The sequence below is a fragment of the Chiroxiphia lanceolata genome, chromosome 25, assembly GCF_009829145.1.
Source record: "Chiroxiphia lanceolata isolate bChiLan1 chromosome 25, bChiLan1.pri, whole genome shotgun sequence".
NCBI lineage: Eukaryota > Metazoa > Chordata > Aves > Passeriformes > Pipridae > Chiroxiphia > Chiroxiphia lanceolata.
Genome location: NC_045661.1, coordinates 458982 through 473508, shown reverse-complemented (window position 1 = coordinate 473508; position 14527 = coordinate 458982). Strand labels below are relative to the sequence as shown.

General features: G+C 53.5%; 2 protein-coding genes across 3 annotated transcripts in view; one reads left to right on the top strand and one right to left on the bottom strand.

Moving 5' to 3' along the window:
• Nucleotides 1-9168, bottom strand: part of ILRUN (inflammation and lipid regulator with UBA-like and NBR1-like domains) — a 28011-nt gene extending 18843 nt beyond the window's left edge. Inside the window, exon 1 of the mRNA XM_032710953.1 lies at nucleotides 8942-9168. Within this exon, the coding sequence (XP_032566844.1) occupies nucleotides 8942-9099 (158 nt within the window). The 5' untranslated portion in view covers nucleotides 9100-9168. The remainder of the gene's footprint in view (nucleotides 1-8941) is intronic.
• A 608-nt stretch (nucleotides 9169-9776) lies between these two features.
• On the top strand, nucleotides 9777-14283 carry SNRPC (small nuclear ribonucleoprotein polypeptide C). Of its 2 annotated transcripts, none has more exons than XM_032710897.1 (6): nucleotides 9777-9897; nucleotides 10076-10118; nucleotides 10471-10579; nucleotides 11823-11915; nucleotides 12517-12621; nucleotides 13919-14283. In XM_032710897.1, the coding sequence occupies exons 1-6, from the start codon at nucleotides 9890-9892 to the stop codon at nucleotides 14041-14043; spliced, it is 483 nt and encodes a 160-aa protein (XP_032566788.1). In that variant the 5' UTR covers nucleotides 9777-9889; the 3' UTR covers nucleotides 14044-14283. The 2 variants fall into 2 exon arrangements, with proteins under 2 accessions (XP_032566788.1, XP_032566789.1); XM_032710898.1 differs by having other exon boundaries at nucleotides 9779-9897; nucleotides 11826-11915.
• Nucleotides 14284-14527: the final 244 nt, after the last annotated feature.

Here is a 14527-nt window from a genome sequence, read left to right as displayed (position 1 = left end):
GAGGTGCCCCCAGCTCGGCCGCGCTGCCGCTCACACAACGCTGCCGGCTCCGTCCCACTGCTGCCCAGAGACAGTGCTCCCCCTCCTCCCCTGCCCAGAGACAGTGCTCCCCCTCCTCCCCTGCCCAGAGACAGTGCTCCCCCTCCTCCCCTGCCCCGAGCCCCCAAGATCAGTTGGAGGGCAGTGCTCTGGGGCAGATGCCATTTGCAGAGGTGAATTCTGCAGCCTGGTTCTGTGCAGGTGGCAGAGCCCCAGCAGCACACTGTGCCACGGCATCAGTGGAGCTCACAACCAAATGCCACCCTAATGACAGAGATGGCTTAAGGGCAAACACACTTAAGGCCCTGAAACTTGTCTATTCTTTAAAATACATGTAATTTTTATTTTAATTTACCCTTGTGCCCAGCTGTAACTGCACAGTCTCAACTGCAGACACTGCAGGGCCAGGCAGGAGCAGTCAGCCCTCGGCAGGACGGGTTATCAGCTAAAGGCTTCTGCTCACACAGCCCTGCCTGCTTGATTTTACTCCTCAGTGGAGTAAACTCACCACACTACTTACTCCCCCCCTGCTCTCTGCCAAAGGAGATAAATTACTACTATAAACCAAACAACTCTGCAAATGTAGCCAGTTTAATTGACATGACTGAGCTCTTCTAATTACAGGGGTGGCCACACAGCTCTTTCTTAACAGGGCCCTCCAGGTCCCAGGCCCTCCTCGCATTCCCGAAATTAAGCAATTTTTCCATTTTTAGAGCAGTCCCAGGCCACAGCAGTGTGTAGCCCTGCCACACTTACAGAGCAGGTCTGACAGGATCCAGGCCCTAACTCCTGGGTAAAGCCTCCAGTCACAAGTCACCCCAGTGAGCAGGTGAGCCCAGGAATCAGCACCATGCTCAATTTTAGTCCTAAGAGCAAGATTCCAAAAAGAGAGAGGGGAGGAGGCAGCAAATACAGGTTACAGCTCCACATCACCTAAATCCACTCTACCTCTACTTCCTCTCCAAGGGCATCCCATGACTCTTAGGTGTCAAACACTTTTCCCACACAACACAAAGTGTTCCTTTTCAGATCAGTTCTTTTGCTCTGCTGCTTCGTTTCAAGCCTCAGGAGCTAAATTACAATAGTCAAGTTAAAAACCTTCTCTGCTAATAGCTCTGGAGATGTCCCTTAACAACTCTTAAGTGTTAGCAAAGAGGTGGCTCATCTTGAGCCCTTCTTTCCCTTCCCTGTTTTTTTCCAGACAGCCTTTTGTTATGTTAAACCAATATATTTAGGCATTAATTACTCCCAATTAACCAGGTCACCACGGCAGTATTCAAAAATAAAAGAAACTCTTCCAAATCAGTTCACAAACTCGAGGCCTCCTTACACAGCCTCACTGTCCTACAAACAACCACCAGCATACGGGTAAGTGGAAATGGTTTTTTAATTAATTGAATCAGAGTTTTTCCAGGAGAATGAAGAAACCGAAGCACCAAGGCTGCTGCGGCCTCATGAAAAGCACGGCTCGTGCCCAGTACCCTCCTGCTCCCCAGAACACAGAGACTTCTTTCAGCATCAAGAAGTTCAGCAGCTCAGAAAAAGAGCTGTACAACCAGGTCCTCCAAACACAGAAGACAAGGGACACGAGAACTTGAACTATAAATGTTACAGGAATCTGCAAATTTTCATTTACTGTCAAATTCTTTGATGAAAGAGCCAAAGATATGCCTTTTTTTAAGAAAGAGATTTGGGGGGTGTAAAAATTCAACTCAAATCGCAGTTAAAGCTCAAAATCCAGCTTGCAAATTTCCCTCTTTGTGGCTCCTGCCCATGCCCAGAGCACCCACCAGCTCCCAGGGAATGCTGCAGGGCTCTAGTTCTGCCGAGCTGTCAGAACACAACTGTGGCACCGAGGGCTCCTTCCAGGTGCAACTGCAGCCGGGGCAGCCCTTGGATCACGCCCGTGCAGCCAGCAGAGGACATTTCTGAGGTGGTGGAGAAGCACCGTGACACAGACACTGTGAGGAAGGTGCCAAGGGACACATCTGTCCCTGCGGAGGGAGGGAGGAGCCAGGCAGGTGCCGCTGGGAGGTGTGTTCCCTGCAGGTCTCTCCTGCAGTGTTTTGTCGAGCAAGGCAGCTCAGGTGGTACCTCCTGGAAACAGGCAATGCAGACACCGAGCAGTGCTAAACATCGGAGCAAAACCTCCAGCACAGAACACACGAGGGAGGACACCTCGGACTCCTTCTGTAACTCAAGTCTCAACCTTCATAGGCCTTTCCTCGCTCTCCAAATGCACCGTGTAACCAGGCACCACAGCACCCCAGCAGGTGTCCATTGTTAAAAAACAAAAAGAAATAGTGCAGCAGATGGATAATTTCTTACTTCTCAATAATGGAACATCTCTACATGAAACAAGGGGTGGAGACTAAAAATGCATATGGAGGCCATGCAAGTGAGACAAACCTCAGTACACTCCTTTTGCCTCTGAGTTTCTGCTCTCTCAGTTGGATGTTATTCAGCCCAGCTCTCAGGGAACTGGGGGATTGCTGACACTCCAGGCTGGGACACCTCCAACAGCTCCTATCGCTCCTGAAGCAGGAGATGCCTCACTCCAAGCCTTGGAGGAGGCTGAAGAGGGTGGGGGGAAGAGCCAGGCTCATCATGAGGAAGGGAACCACTTCTACCTCGAGCTTTCAATTCAAATGTTCAGCAGAGATGACACATGGCAATTATGTGCAAGGTCTCAAGATGGTTTGAAGGACTGGAATTTTAATCAGTGAATAGCTTTCAATAGAGAGAATTTCAGAAAGCAAAATTTGTGTGTCAGTTACCTTCATTCTTGACCTCTCTTACACCAAACTTACACTAAACTCTACACATGAGGTTAGGAAACTACCTTAGAAGAGGTTTGATGATGCAAAATGACCACTGAGAGAAGCTGAAAGCTTTAAGCTGAACTTAAACAGCTGAAGGAAGGGGGGAAAGGGCTGGCTAATTCAAAGGTTATGTATATTCTCACATGAAGCCACAGAAAAGCATGTAATTGTCTTAGTTGAAAGCAGCAGTTCCAAACACAAGTGGGGTGTTCCAGGAAGAAAACAGAAACCTGTGGTGACAGAAGCCACCCCATGCTCTGCAGGGGAAGCACAAGGAGAGAAACTGAGCACCCACAGTGTCCTCAGAGCACCCACAGCACCAAAGGAAATCACTGTCCTCAAGCAGTTTTGGTGTGCACACAAACACCCAGAGCAGCTGCTGAAACCTTCCCAGGATACCTGCCCAGGGCTGAGCACAGTCCCTCACCTGGGCACGGCCCCCCAGGACCTGGGCACGGCCCCTTGCCCAGCAGCAGCACCATAACCATGGCACTACAAGCTCGAGCCCACAGAGCCATCCCCAGCAGCTGAGCCCTCCCAAAGCAGATGGTCACAGCAGCTCTAAGTGTGGGGTAAAATATCCTGAGAATGTCCCAGCAGGAGCTGCCACTGAAAACAGGCAACAACTCTTCCCAGTGGAAAGTCAGCAAGGGCTGCCAGTCCACAGGAGATTCTGTAACTGCCAATTCCTCAGTACAAACTATGTCACCAATCTATAATTGTCTGCAGGAAAGTAAAGGGGGATTAAGCTGCAGAAACTGTCTGAGAACAAGTTCGGGCATGTAAGGCAGAATTCAGCTGGACCAAAATTATATTGTACCCACTTCCTACTGCTACAGTTGCCTGCTTATGCTTACATGCCACAGGCACCCAATTTTTAAATGTTTTGTACATTGGAGCACAATTATAGTAAGTTCCACAGTTAAAAATACAATTTCTTTAAAGTCTAGATTTCATTCAAAATAATCAGGTCAAACACTTGAGTTATTCTGGAGAAAAGAGGTGTGGGTTTAGTTGTGTTTGTTTTTTTTCTACACACCAGATAAAAGCTTCCAAGAAAATATTTTTAAATTGTTTAATTCTGTAATGTTATTTTTAGTAGCATCAGGAGACAGCTGTGGACACAGAGAGGCACCAGTCTGTGATGGTTCTCATGCACTAAGAGACACCCACAACGTTTCAAGTGAGCCACAACAGATCAAACAGTGTAAAACCCCTTTTCTCTCCCCAGCCCGAGGGTGTAAATGACCCGTGCAGGCCTCTCAGACTGTCCTGACATCCTGGTGACTGCCCATCAGGAACCACCAGATCTGCTTCTAGGGTGTCCCTTCTGCCTGTGAGGACAGCGGGTCCCCCCACTGGGTTAGAGCAAGAAAGACATCGAGTTTAAATCCTCAGCTTCTCTTCCCTACTAAAGCTTATCAAAACCCAATCGATGTTTTGAACCCAGTGCCTCCCTCTTGCCACCAGACTCGCTCCAGCTGGTCACCACCTACAAACATTAACCCGACCAGAGTCACACCAGGATTGCTCAAAAAACACCCTGTGTCCTGAGTCACAGCACAACAGGGGACTCTGCTCTCTATCACCTGATAAGGACGATGGGAAGCAAAGACCAGGAGCTGCTGTCACTGCCCCACCAACACTGAGTGAGGACTGAACAACCCGCAGTCATTCCCAGGGAAGGGGGAGGATTGACTTGGAAGATTAGGTCTCATTTCCACCACACGAGGATTCCCCACTGCCCTCTCAACAGGGAGAGGACACCTTAATTAAAGTCTCGGAGGGCACCTGAACACTGGGGTTTAACAGCAGTTCTGCAAACACCTGAGGATACAAATCAGGAGCAGAAGTGCTGGTGTTACTGTGAGAAACACATCCCACCTGAGAGAATCCTCTTGACTGGGTCTGTTCTGTTAAATTCTAACGTCCTGATGTTTTACTTGAACAGACTCCAAGTATTTCTCTGAGTAGCACTACTATCAGGTGTAAATAGAGGAGCTTTCACACACAGACCTCAGCTGTATTGAAAGCACGAGCCCATCATCTTTGCTGGAACTCAAAAATCTAACACTTATACTAAGCCATGAGAAAACTAATTAAAACCCCTATTAGCTAAACTATGTCTTTAGACTCCCAATCAAGTTGCCCACCTGGGCAGTACAGGTGTTCCAGTGGATATAAAGAATTTGAACAGCCCACCTGCAGGGATGGAAACGGGCATCTCTAAGGCAATTGGAGTTCTGTTAAAAGCCAACACCTGCTCTCCAAAGCCAGTAAAAGGCACAGAGGTGCTAGATCTTTCTCCTTGCCATGCTGGACAATCCCAGATTTCTGAGGTAAGAACTGCTATCCCCAGCTCTGCTCCCTCACTTGCACACACTGAACAGCCCCACACCTGACACCAGAGAGAACGAGGTTTGACTGCAGATTTCTGCAGTATTTTCAGAAATGAACTTATAAATATCTCCATGCAAACCATCATTTTGGGAGTACTAATTAAACCATAGCCACAAATTCTCCTAAACAGATGAAAAAAACTAAGGACCTCCAGCAGAGATCTGACAACCTTAAAAATAATAACCTTAAACGGACCTTTTTTATCCGAAAGCTGGATCCAAAAGACTTTGCAACAGTAAAGCTTCCCCCCACACACAATGGAAACCACCATTATCTGACACACATCAATTAAATATCACACCTACTAGACTCATAAAAATTCAGCTTTCTAAACAAAAGCTAAAAAGAGAATGTAAAGAAATATTACATGTAATTACTGATATATATATATATTCTTCCAAACTAGGAATCCCTCACCCAACTGCACTGAAATATGGATTTTAAATCCACCACCACCAGCTACTTCAAACTAATTCACTTTCTCACAGAACTAAAGCAGCTCCAAGCCTCTCACCCTTAAAGCTGACACACTCTCCAATTAAAAGAAAATCATTCCTTTTTATTGCCCCAGTACAATTTCCACACTAACTTTAGAGAAATCCAATGACTTTTATGGGGTTCCAGGAGCTCCCCGTGCAGGTGGGCTGAGACTGGAGGGGTTCAAACCCACTCCTGCCCATCTCACATATCCCTGTGGAGCTGCAGGCAACATGTGGGACTTCACTGCACCACAAAAATCCCTCCCACGAGCCCCCTGCTCCCAGCTGTGGCACAGCCCAACATCTGGAGGGGAGGGAGCAGAGCCAAGCACACCAGGTAACCCAGGGGATTTGATCCTGGATGCAATGGCAGCAAAACGCCCTCCCGACTTCACTGCCTGGAGTTTCCTCCACAGGAAGAAACGTTTTGGTGCCACAACAGTTCACTTTTGGTTTTAGGCTGAAAGCGAAAGCTCAGCCTTTCCCTCCGCAGCCTCACAGCTCAGAATAGAAAACAAACAAACAAAAGGTAAAGTGGGATGGTATGTGCTGCCCTTGGGGAACCTATAGCTGGGCTCTGGGGAAGGCAAAGTCAAATTTGTGCAGCAGGAAGGCAAGAAGTCAGCACAGCCCATAGAACCCAGCTCCACAGAGGCAGAACTCTAGGAAAGTGTTTAATAAATACCAGGGAAAAGACAAAAGGTTTAACCTGTATTTCTTGCAGATCAAGGAACAGCCTCAGAAACTTCAGATGCATATGCTCCACCTGAAGCATTTCTGCAGCACTTAACAAAACCAGCTGGCAGTTCCTTAGCACTGCCCAAGCCTGCCAGAATCCCAAAGGGGCATTGGGCAATTCCTGGGAACTGGAGGAGTGGGCACAGACCTTTAGAGGCTGCTTACAGGTATCTATACTCCTCCCCAGTCAGCCACTAATCTCTCCCCCAGATTGGCCAAACAAGCTATTTAAAAATACTTCCTCTGTTCCAGCAGAACTGCAAATTCACTGTAAATCCACTGACCACAATTACTAACGATGCTGTTGGAAATGGTCTTTCAAAGCACATTAACCTCTGTTCACTACAGTGTGTGAAAGGCACAAACCAGGGAAGGAATTGCAGGTCTGGAGACGGCATTTATTGCCAAAGGGCAGCTTTCACACCTGGGAAGAAGTTGTAGTGAAATTATTTATGTCTTTGTTAATTAACTCACACATGGACGTTGTTACACAGAACCCAGTCTGCCCAGTGTGTGCACTTGTCACCCCCACCACGAGCCCCCTCACCATCTCCTGCAGGTGAACATCAATCTTGATGCAGAAGGAAGGGATCGTCCCTGCAGGAACACGCAGTGCCTTTAACACACGGAAAAGTGACCCGACAGTCTCACCCAGACAAATCATTTGCAGGACAGCCCGATGCCAGAAGGCTCTGACCCCAGCTCCAGGCCACACGAGGCAAACCTGGCTGGCCATGCCCGAACCACCTGGGCAGCGTGGATTGCACAGGGCCCTCAACAGCACGGGAGAGGAGCTTCCAGAACAGGGCCACGTGTGCCGAGCACACCGTGTGTGCTGAGGGAGAGCGGGGGGAGCGCGGGGTCAGCCCCGCCGGCCGACGACCCCGCGGGGCAGGGACAGACCCCGGGCAGGACTGCAAACAGCGGCACAGGAACGGCACCAACCCGGGGGAGCAGCCCCTGCCAGCAACGGGCACGGCACCCCCAGCCAGAGGTGTCCCAGCACACGCAGCCCACCAACCCCACAGGCTGCCTGGGCACACACCCTGTGCACACACCCATCCCTCCACAAGGCTTATCAACTAATACTTCAGAAAAAATGGGAAAACTTATGTTTTCAGAACCAAACTAGCCACTGGGAAATTAAAGCTATTTTAATCACTTTAGATCTTCTTCAACTGTAACTAAAAGTCTGAAAAAGCCCTTGGTTTTGAAATGCTGTTATTCAAACACAGATTCAATACTCCCAATGAGAAAGAGCTGCTTCAACACAAACCAGGAACACTCTGGCTACACACAGCAACTCCACGAGTAACTTCCAGGTTCAGCTCTGCTCCCCCTGGGAAACTCAGAGAAAACCCCAGGATCACACTGCAGGGTCAGTTTTAGTCATATCACCAACAAACAAAGAAGTGGGAAAGCATCTTCTGCTGGGAACCAACCACTTCTCCGGAGCAAACGCCTGAACTCCACAAGACCCTTCTCTCACGTTGTGTCAGCTCATAAAACACAAGGAATTACTCGCTACTTCCCTACTCCCCCACTACAGATGCAGATTTGCCACTATAACTCAATATAGAACCAGAGGAGGAGGGAAGAACAAAAGCAAGGAACTGACAAAGTTGTCTTATCACTGTTTATAAGCTCAACGATTCCACACAAGTTTTCTCCCAACTGTTGATATCCAGACCTATCCCTGGATTTCAGGTTTCAAAGCTGAGGTTTCTGGGTTTGATGTTCCACCTCTAAGAAAAGGACACTGGAGACGGGCTGTGAGGGGCTAGTGCTCATAACGAGCCAAACCCCCCAAACCCACACAGCAGCAGCTCCACAACATTTTGGCAGTCACTGGGCTCACTGCACGAGAACACTCCTGGTTTCTGTTTTTCACCATTATATTGAGGACTTCTCCCGTTTTTCTGGAGCCCCAGCTTCCCTGACAACCTGCGCCTGCTTTTCCCCTTGGCAGTAACACGGAGTCTTTATAAAGCCAAACACACCGAAAGTCAGCGGGTTTCGAGGCCCTCAGCCCGCAGCAGACGCCGAGTTTTCCCCGAACCCCCCGGTGACTTTCACCCGTACACGGCGGCCGCTCCCAGGCCCCCCGAGCGCCTTCCAGCCCAAGTCCCCCTCCCCTGAGGCCGGTGCGGTGCCGCGGGGCCCCGGCCCGGCCCCGGCCGCGGCCCCCCCGTCACACGGCCCGTAGGTCGGTCCGCCACCCTCCAACAGCCCCGCGGCCCTCGGACCGGCGAACGGGCACGGCCGCACTCCGAGCGGGGCCGGGGGTCAGCGCCGCCAGCCACGGCTCGTCCCGCTCCCCCCCGAGCCCCAGGAGCGGCCCCGGGCCCGGCACAAACACCGCCCGTGCCCGCGGGCCCCGGGCCGGGGGAACGTGCCCGCAGCCCCTCGGCCCCGGAGCCCCCCGGGCCCCGCACCCGCCCCGCCCGCGGCCCCGGCCCGCACCAGTTGGTCATGTCGAGGAAGAAGGCGCAGCCGGCGGGGCTGAGCTGGAAGCCGAGCAGGCGCTGGAACTCGCCGATGAGCACGTCCTTGTCGGTGGTGCCGAGGCAGCTGAACTTCTGCATGAGCTCAGCGTCCAGGTCCACGTCCATGCCCTCCATGGCCGGGGGTCCCGGGCCGGGCCGGCGCCGCCTCAGCGCCGCGCGCGAGGGGGGGCGCGCGGGGGCGGCCGGGGGTGCGCGCGCGCCGTCCGCGCTCTGCGCCTGCGCTGCCCCGCCCCGCCTCGCGCGGCGCCGAGGCGTCACCGCCGTGCTGACGTCACCTCGCGCGCGAGAGGGGGGGCGGGGCCACGCGCCCGCGGACAAGGCAGGGAGCGCGGCAAGGACGAGGGGGAGGAGGCCTAGTATGCAAATGACGTCCGGGCATGACGCGCGGGCTCCGCGCTGGGTGCTGCGTCACCGGCGGGCGACCCCGCCCCCCGACGCGCGCTGCCTTCCATATATGGCGGCGGCGCGGCCCGCGGGATTACGCATGCAAATTAACTGTTGTGACGTCACGCATCCGCATGCAAATGAGGCTGTGCAAGGCCCGCCGGGAAATCGTTTGGTGTTTTTTTTCCTCCACAAAATGACACTTTTCCCGTAGTTTTCGGCCGCGCGAGGCCGCTTCGTGACCCGGGGCGGGGGATGTTTTTCGTGAGGAGAACACGGAGGGGCCAGCTCTGTCCCGGCAGCGCCGCGGGCAGCAGCGAACCGCGCGCGCTGTACACGGGGGGCGGTGCGGGAGCTGCCGGGCCCCTGGGCGGGGAGCGGTGGCGTGACCGAGGGCGGGGCTTACCCACCGTCCCCTCCGGGCCCTACGGCGGCCGGCGGGGGACAAGCGGCGGCGCTGTGTGATTGCGTCAGTGCGTGCGTGTGTGCGTCACGTCCGTCCGGCGGCGGCGGGAGCACCATGCCCAAGTGAGAGCGGGGGGAACGGGGGGGGCCGGGACCGGGGCCGGGGAGACCGGGCAGACCGGGCAGACCGAGCCCGGCCCACCCCGGCCCGCCCCAGCCCGCCCCAGCCCAGCCACACGGGGCCGATCCGCGGCTCACAGCGCAAGGGAGGGCTCTCAGTAACCCGCTTTTCCCTCTGCAGGTTTTACTGCGATTACTGCGACACGTACCTCACCCATGACTCGGTGAGTACCAAGAACATCAAAATAAACTTATTCGGGCTAAGACCACGGCTCATGACATAAGTGGTGTCGCTTATTGTCTCCTGGTTCCAGCCAGAAGAGGCCGTGCCGTGTTCCCGGCCCTCCCAGCGGGGCAGTGACGCTCCGGTGCCCACGGGGGTCCGGGAAGGCAGCTGGGGGGCCCTCGGAGCACCTTCTGCTTAAGCTGGGGGGTCAACACTTATCACACAAAGTTTTTGCGCATCTCCCATCCTCTGACTGGGCACAAACCAAGCTGCTTTGTGCTGCTGAATTGCCTGTGTTTAAAATCACACCGAGTCCTCAGTAATCTCTAGGTTTCTCTGATGTTTCCCAGCCCTCCGTGAGGAAAACCCACTGCAGTGGCCGGAAGCACAAGGAGAACGTGAAGGACTATTACCAGAAATGGATGGAGGAGCAGGCCCAGAGCCTGATTGACAAAACAAGTAAGGCCAATCCTTCCGTGACACCCCTGCCCTCCCCTGCCTTTCCTCTGACTGCTCTTCCCTGCTCTCACCTCAACTCGTTCTCACTGCCCTGAGGAAGTCACGAGTGAAAACTTCACTTGGAGTTTTGATCTTGAGCTCTTCAGAGAGTGGACTGTCCCAGGGAGCCCGAGGGCTCTGCCCACCCCCCAGCAGCTGAGGGTCCCTACCCAGGGGCAGTGTCTCTGTGTCTGGTGGTGTCCCACAGGGTCACACAACCACTTGTGCTCCCTGGTAGTGCCACATTTGTGTGAAGAGCATGAATAAGAATTCCAAAAGATAGGAAAGCAGACGTTAAAACGTCTGCGTTGTTGTGTTTTTCACACACTGGGGTTGTTCACCCTCAGTTCCCAAGGGATATTTTTCCCTTGCTCATAAAGCCTTGACTAAAGCATGTGTGTTCTATGTCAGTTCCTGGGGCCCTTTTTCCTTTGCTTTCTTCTGAGGAATGGTTCTTCTCTCTGTGAAAGCAGTACAAACACCAGACTGACTTTGTGGCAGCTCTCCTTGGATCACAGGATGCCTTCAGTTGGAAAGGACCCCTTTGGGTCACTGCCCCCACTCCTAGGTCTGTGCAGGACTGCCTAAGACTAAGCCCTGTGACCCAGAGCATCACTCAGATGCTTCTTGAGCTCTGGCAGTCCCAGAGCCGTACCCACTTCCCAGGGGAGTGTTCCAGTGTCCCACCACCCTCTGGTGGAAGAGCCTGTTCCTGAAACCTCCCATCTGTGCTTCCCCCGACGCATCCTCATTCCGTTTCCTTTTGCCCATTTCCCTTGTGATGCTTCCAACCTTCCCATCTTTACCCTTCCTCCTACTCGACTGCAGCCTTTTGAATTTCTGCCCTTGCCTTCCCCCCGTTCCCTGCTCCCTGTCCCTCCCAGCCCTTGCCCCGTTGCCATTCCAGCACAGCATGTCCCGGTGGAGCGCTGCGGATCCCGCCGTGTGTGTGGTGTTCCTGTCCCCCCCAGGTGCCGTGGGGGTGTGACACAGCCCCCTGGTCCCCGTGTAACAGTGATTGTCTCCAGGAGTGCCAGGTGCTCCCGCCCGCAGGGACGTGTCCGGAGTCGGCTGCATGACGCGATGTTCTCTCCGCGGGGCATGAACGGACGAGTCCCCCGGCGCTTCCTCGGCCTAGTAACTGGTTTTTTTTTCCCTGGGATTCTTTCTTTCCTTTTTTTTTTTTTTCTTTTCCCCCCCAATGTAGCGGCTGCATTCCAGCAAGGGAAAATCCCACCGACGCCGTTCTCGGCACCACCTCCGGCCGGAGCCATGATCCCACCTCCTCCCAGCATCCGTAAGTCTCACCTGGCACTTTGGGACTGAGACCATGGCCCTCCTGAGGTGTGTGGCTTGTGGCCTCGACTTGGAAAGAAAAGTCCTTTTAGCTTGAAACCAAGTCAAGGCATTTTGAGCTTGTGCTACTGAAGTGTGGGGGAGTTCTGTGTGGGGGCAGTCCAGCAGCACCCCAGTCCTCGGTGTGTCTGATTTCAGGGATGCTCAGACTGTCAGTAGCAGTGAGAGCCCTTCCATCTGTGGGGGCTCCCGTGCAGGCAGCTCCATCAGAACTGCCAGTGGTGTGTGGGTTTGGGTTGGGTTTTTTAAATAGAATAATTTTGATAACCTTTTGCACTTGAGCTGGCAAAGGGCCGAGAGACCTCCAGCCCTACGTCCTGCTATTGGGAGTGGCAGTTCCCTGCACTGGGTGTGCACAGCTGGAGTTGGCAGCCAGCATATTCCTCTTCTGGGTCACCTGGCACCTGGAATCGGGGCTGGGAGTGAGGGAGGCAGATGTAAAGCCACCAAGGCCTTAGTTACTGCCACGTGCTGTGAGAGTGAATAGCTGCATGGCCTGAGGGTGCTGGCTGCTTGCAGTGTGTAACTGTCTCTGTGTCCAGCTGGCCCCCCCCGGCCCGGGATGATGCCGGCCCCACACATGGGGGGGCCCCCGATGATGCCAATGATGGGCCCACCCCCCCCGGGAATGATGCCAGTGGGACCCGGTGAGTCTGGGATGGGGTGACTGTCGAGGGTGCTGGGGGGGTCTGGGGGATGTGTCCTGACCCACTGGTGACTGAGCTGTGGGGAGCAGGGCTGGGCTGGGCTGGGGGCACGCTCTGCTCACACCTCTGTCACTGTTACCCCCCTGCATACAACAGTCTTACAACCACTCATTAAAGCCCCCTTACTCCTGGCTGAGAGTCACCAGCCCTCCCTGCACAGCTGAAATTATGGCTCTGGGAAGCTGTAGCTGTTCTTCCTCTGCTCTGAGCAGTAATTTTTTGGGAATTTGGTGTCTGCAGCTCTCAGGTTTTGCACAAGGGGCACGTTTCTGCACTAAATGAATTTCACTGTTTAAAATGTCTCGAGATAACATGTTCTAGATAAATAATGGGCCTGAAAAAGCTTTTTTTTTGGAACTGTAAAGGCAAACTAAAAGGTCTTTGATCCAATCCACTCCTGAGTTTCCTGGCATTTGAAGAATTCTCAGGGGATTTCTTACTGGAGCATTTCCCAGAACAGCTCTACAGGAACACACACATGTGCACTGAGAGTAGTGAAGTGTCTTTGCAATTACTGTCTTGTGGTAGAAAGTGTTCTGTAAGTGTTTTTAAAGCACAAGATAAGTACACAATCTGCAATATTCAGCAGCCTGGTGAAAATAAATGGCGAAGTGGGATGGAAACCATTATTTCAGGGCTGTGCAGCAAAGCCCATGCTTTTCCCTGGCCATGCTCTTTCCCGGCTGGAAGAGGTGCCCGGTGCTTCTTTTTGGGCACATGGGAGGGTTTTGCAGCACTTTTCTCCAAACAAACTCTCCAGATCAGTAATTAAGCTCACGTGTCTCTCTCATGACTGGCAATAATTTACCGGTGAATATTGTCAGGGTGGGTGTATAACCTATGAGCTTGGTTCCTCCTCTGCTGATGGCTGAGCTCCTTCAGGGAACAGAATCCATCTCAGCAGCTTCCAGACTGGAAGTTCCTTGACAGGGGGAGAGAACCTGCCCACTGTACAGTGTGGAATTTCTCTCTGTGAGGGTGGTGAGGCCCTGGCACAGGTTGCCCAGAGAAGCTGTGGCTGCCCCATCCCTCGAAGTGTCCAAGGCCAGGTTGGACAAGTCTTGGCCAGGTTGGACAAGTCTTGGAGCAACCTGGGATAGTGGAATGTGTCCCTGCCCATGGAGTGGGCTGGAAATAGGTCTTTAAGGTCCCTTCCAACGCAAAGCATTCCATGTTCTGTGGTGACTGGGCAGTTGCTGTTCCCAGTGTTCTCTAACGTCCTGTCTTTCCCCGGCAGCCCCCGGGATGAGGCCACCCATGGGAGGACACATGCCCATGATGCCGGGGCCCCCGATGATGAGACCCCCCTCCAGACCCATGATGGTGCCAACCAGGCCGGGAATGACCCGTCCAGACAGATAAAGGTGGAAATGGAGCTGCCTTTTCATACTGGGATCTTCCCTATGGCAAATACCACAGACCCATGTCCCTGGGGTTTTGTCCTGGGTGTGTGCAGGGGCTCTGCCATCGCCTCAGCATGGACACACCCTGCACTGACTGCTGGATGGGGTCTGGCTTTTGGGGTGTTCTTTTTAATTGTGTTATATTTTACCCCCCACTGAGTCGTAAAAATAACAATAAAACATTGATGTTGTTTCCATACGGACTCTGAGCCTTGCTCTGGACCCTCTCCTGGGGAAGGATGTAGGTGGGAAGTGGTGGTGGGACAGCGCTGGTCTGGGGGGGGGCGCGGGGGGCTCAGGGCTGACGGGGGTGGTCCCGGGGTGGTCCCTGGATCTCCCGGGAGGGGGGTCCTGCAGGTCCCGGGACGGGTCCGGGTTCCCGGGGCCGCCCCTTCCCCGAGCGCGGCGGGGGCGGGGCCGGAGGGGGCGGTCCCAAAGGGGCG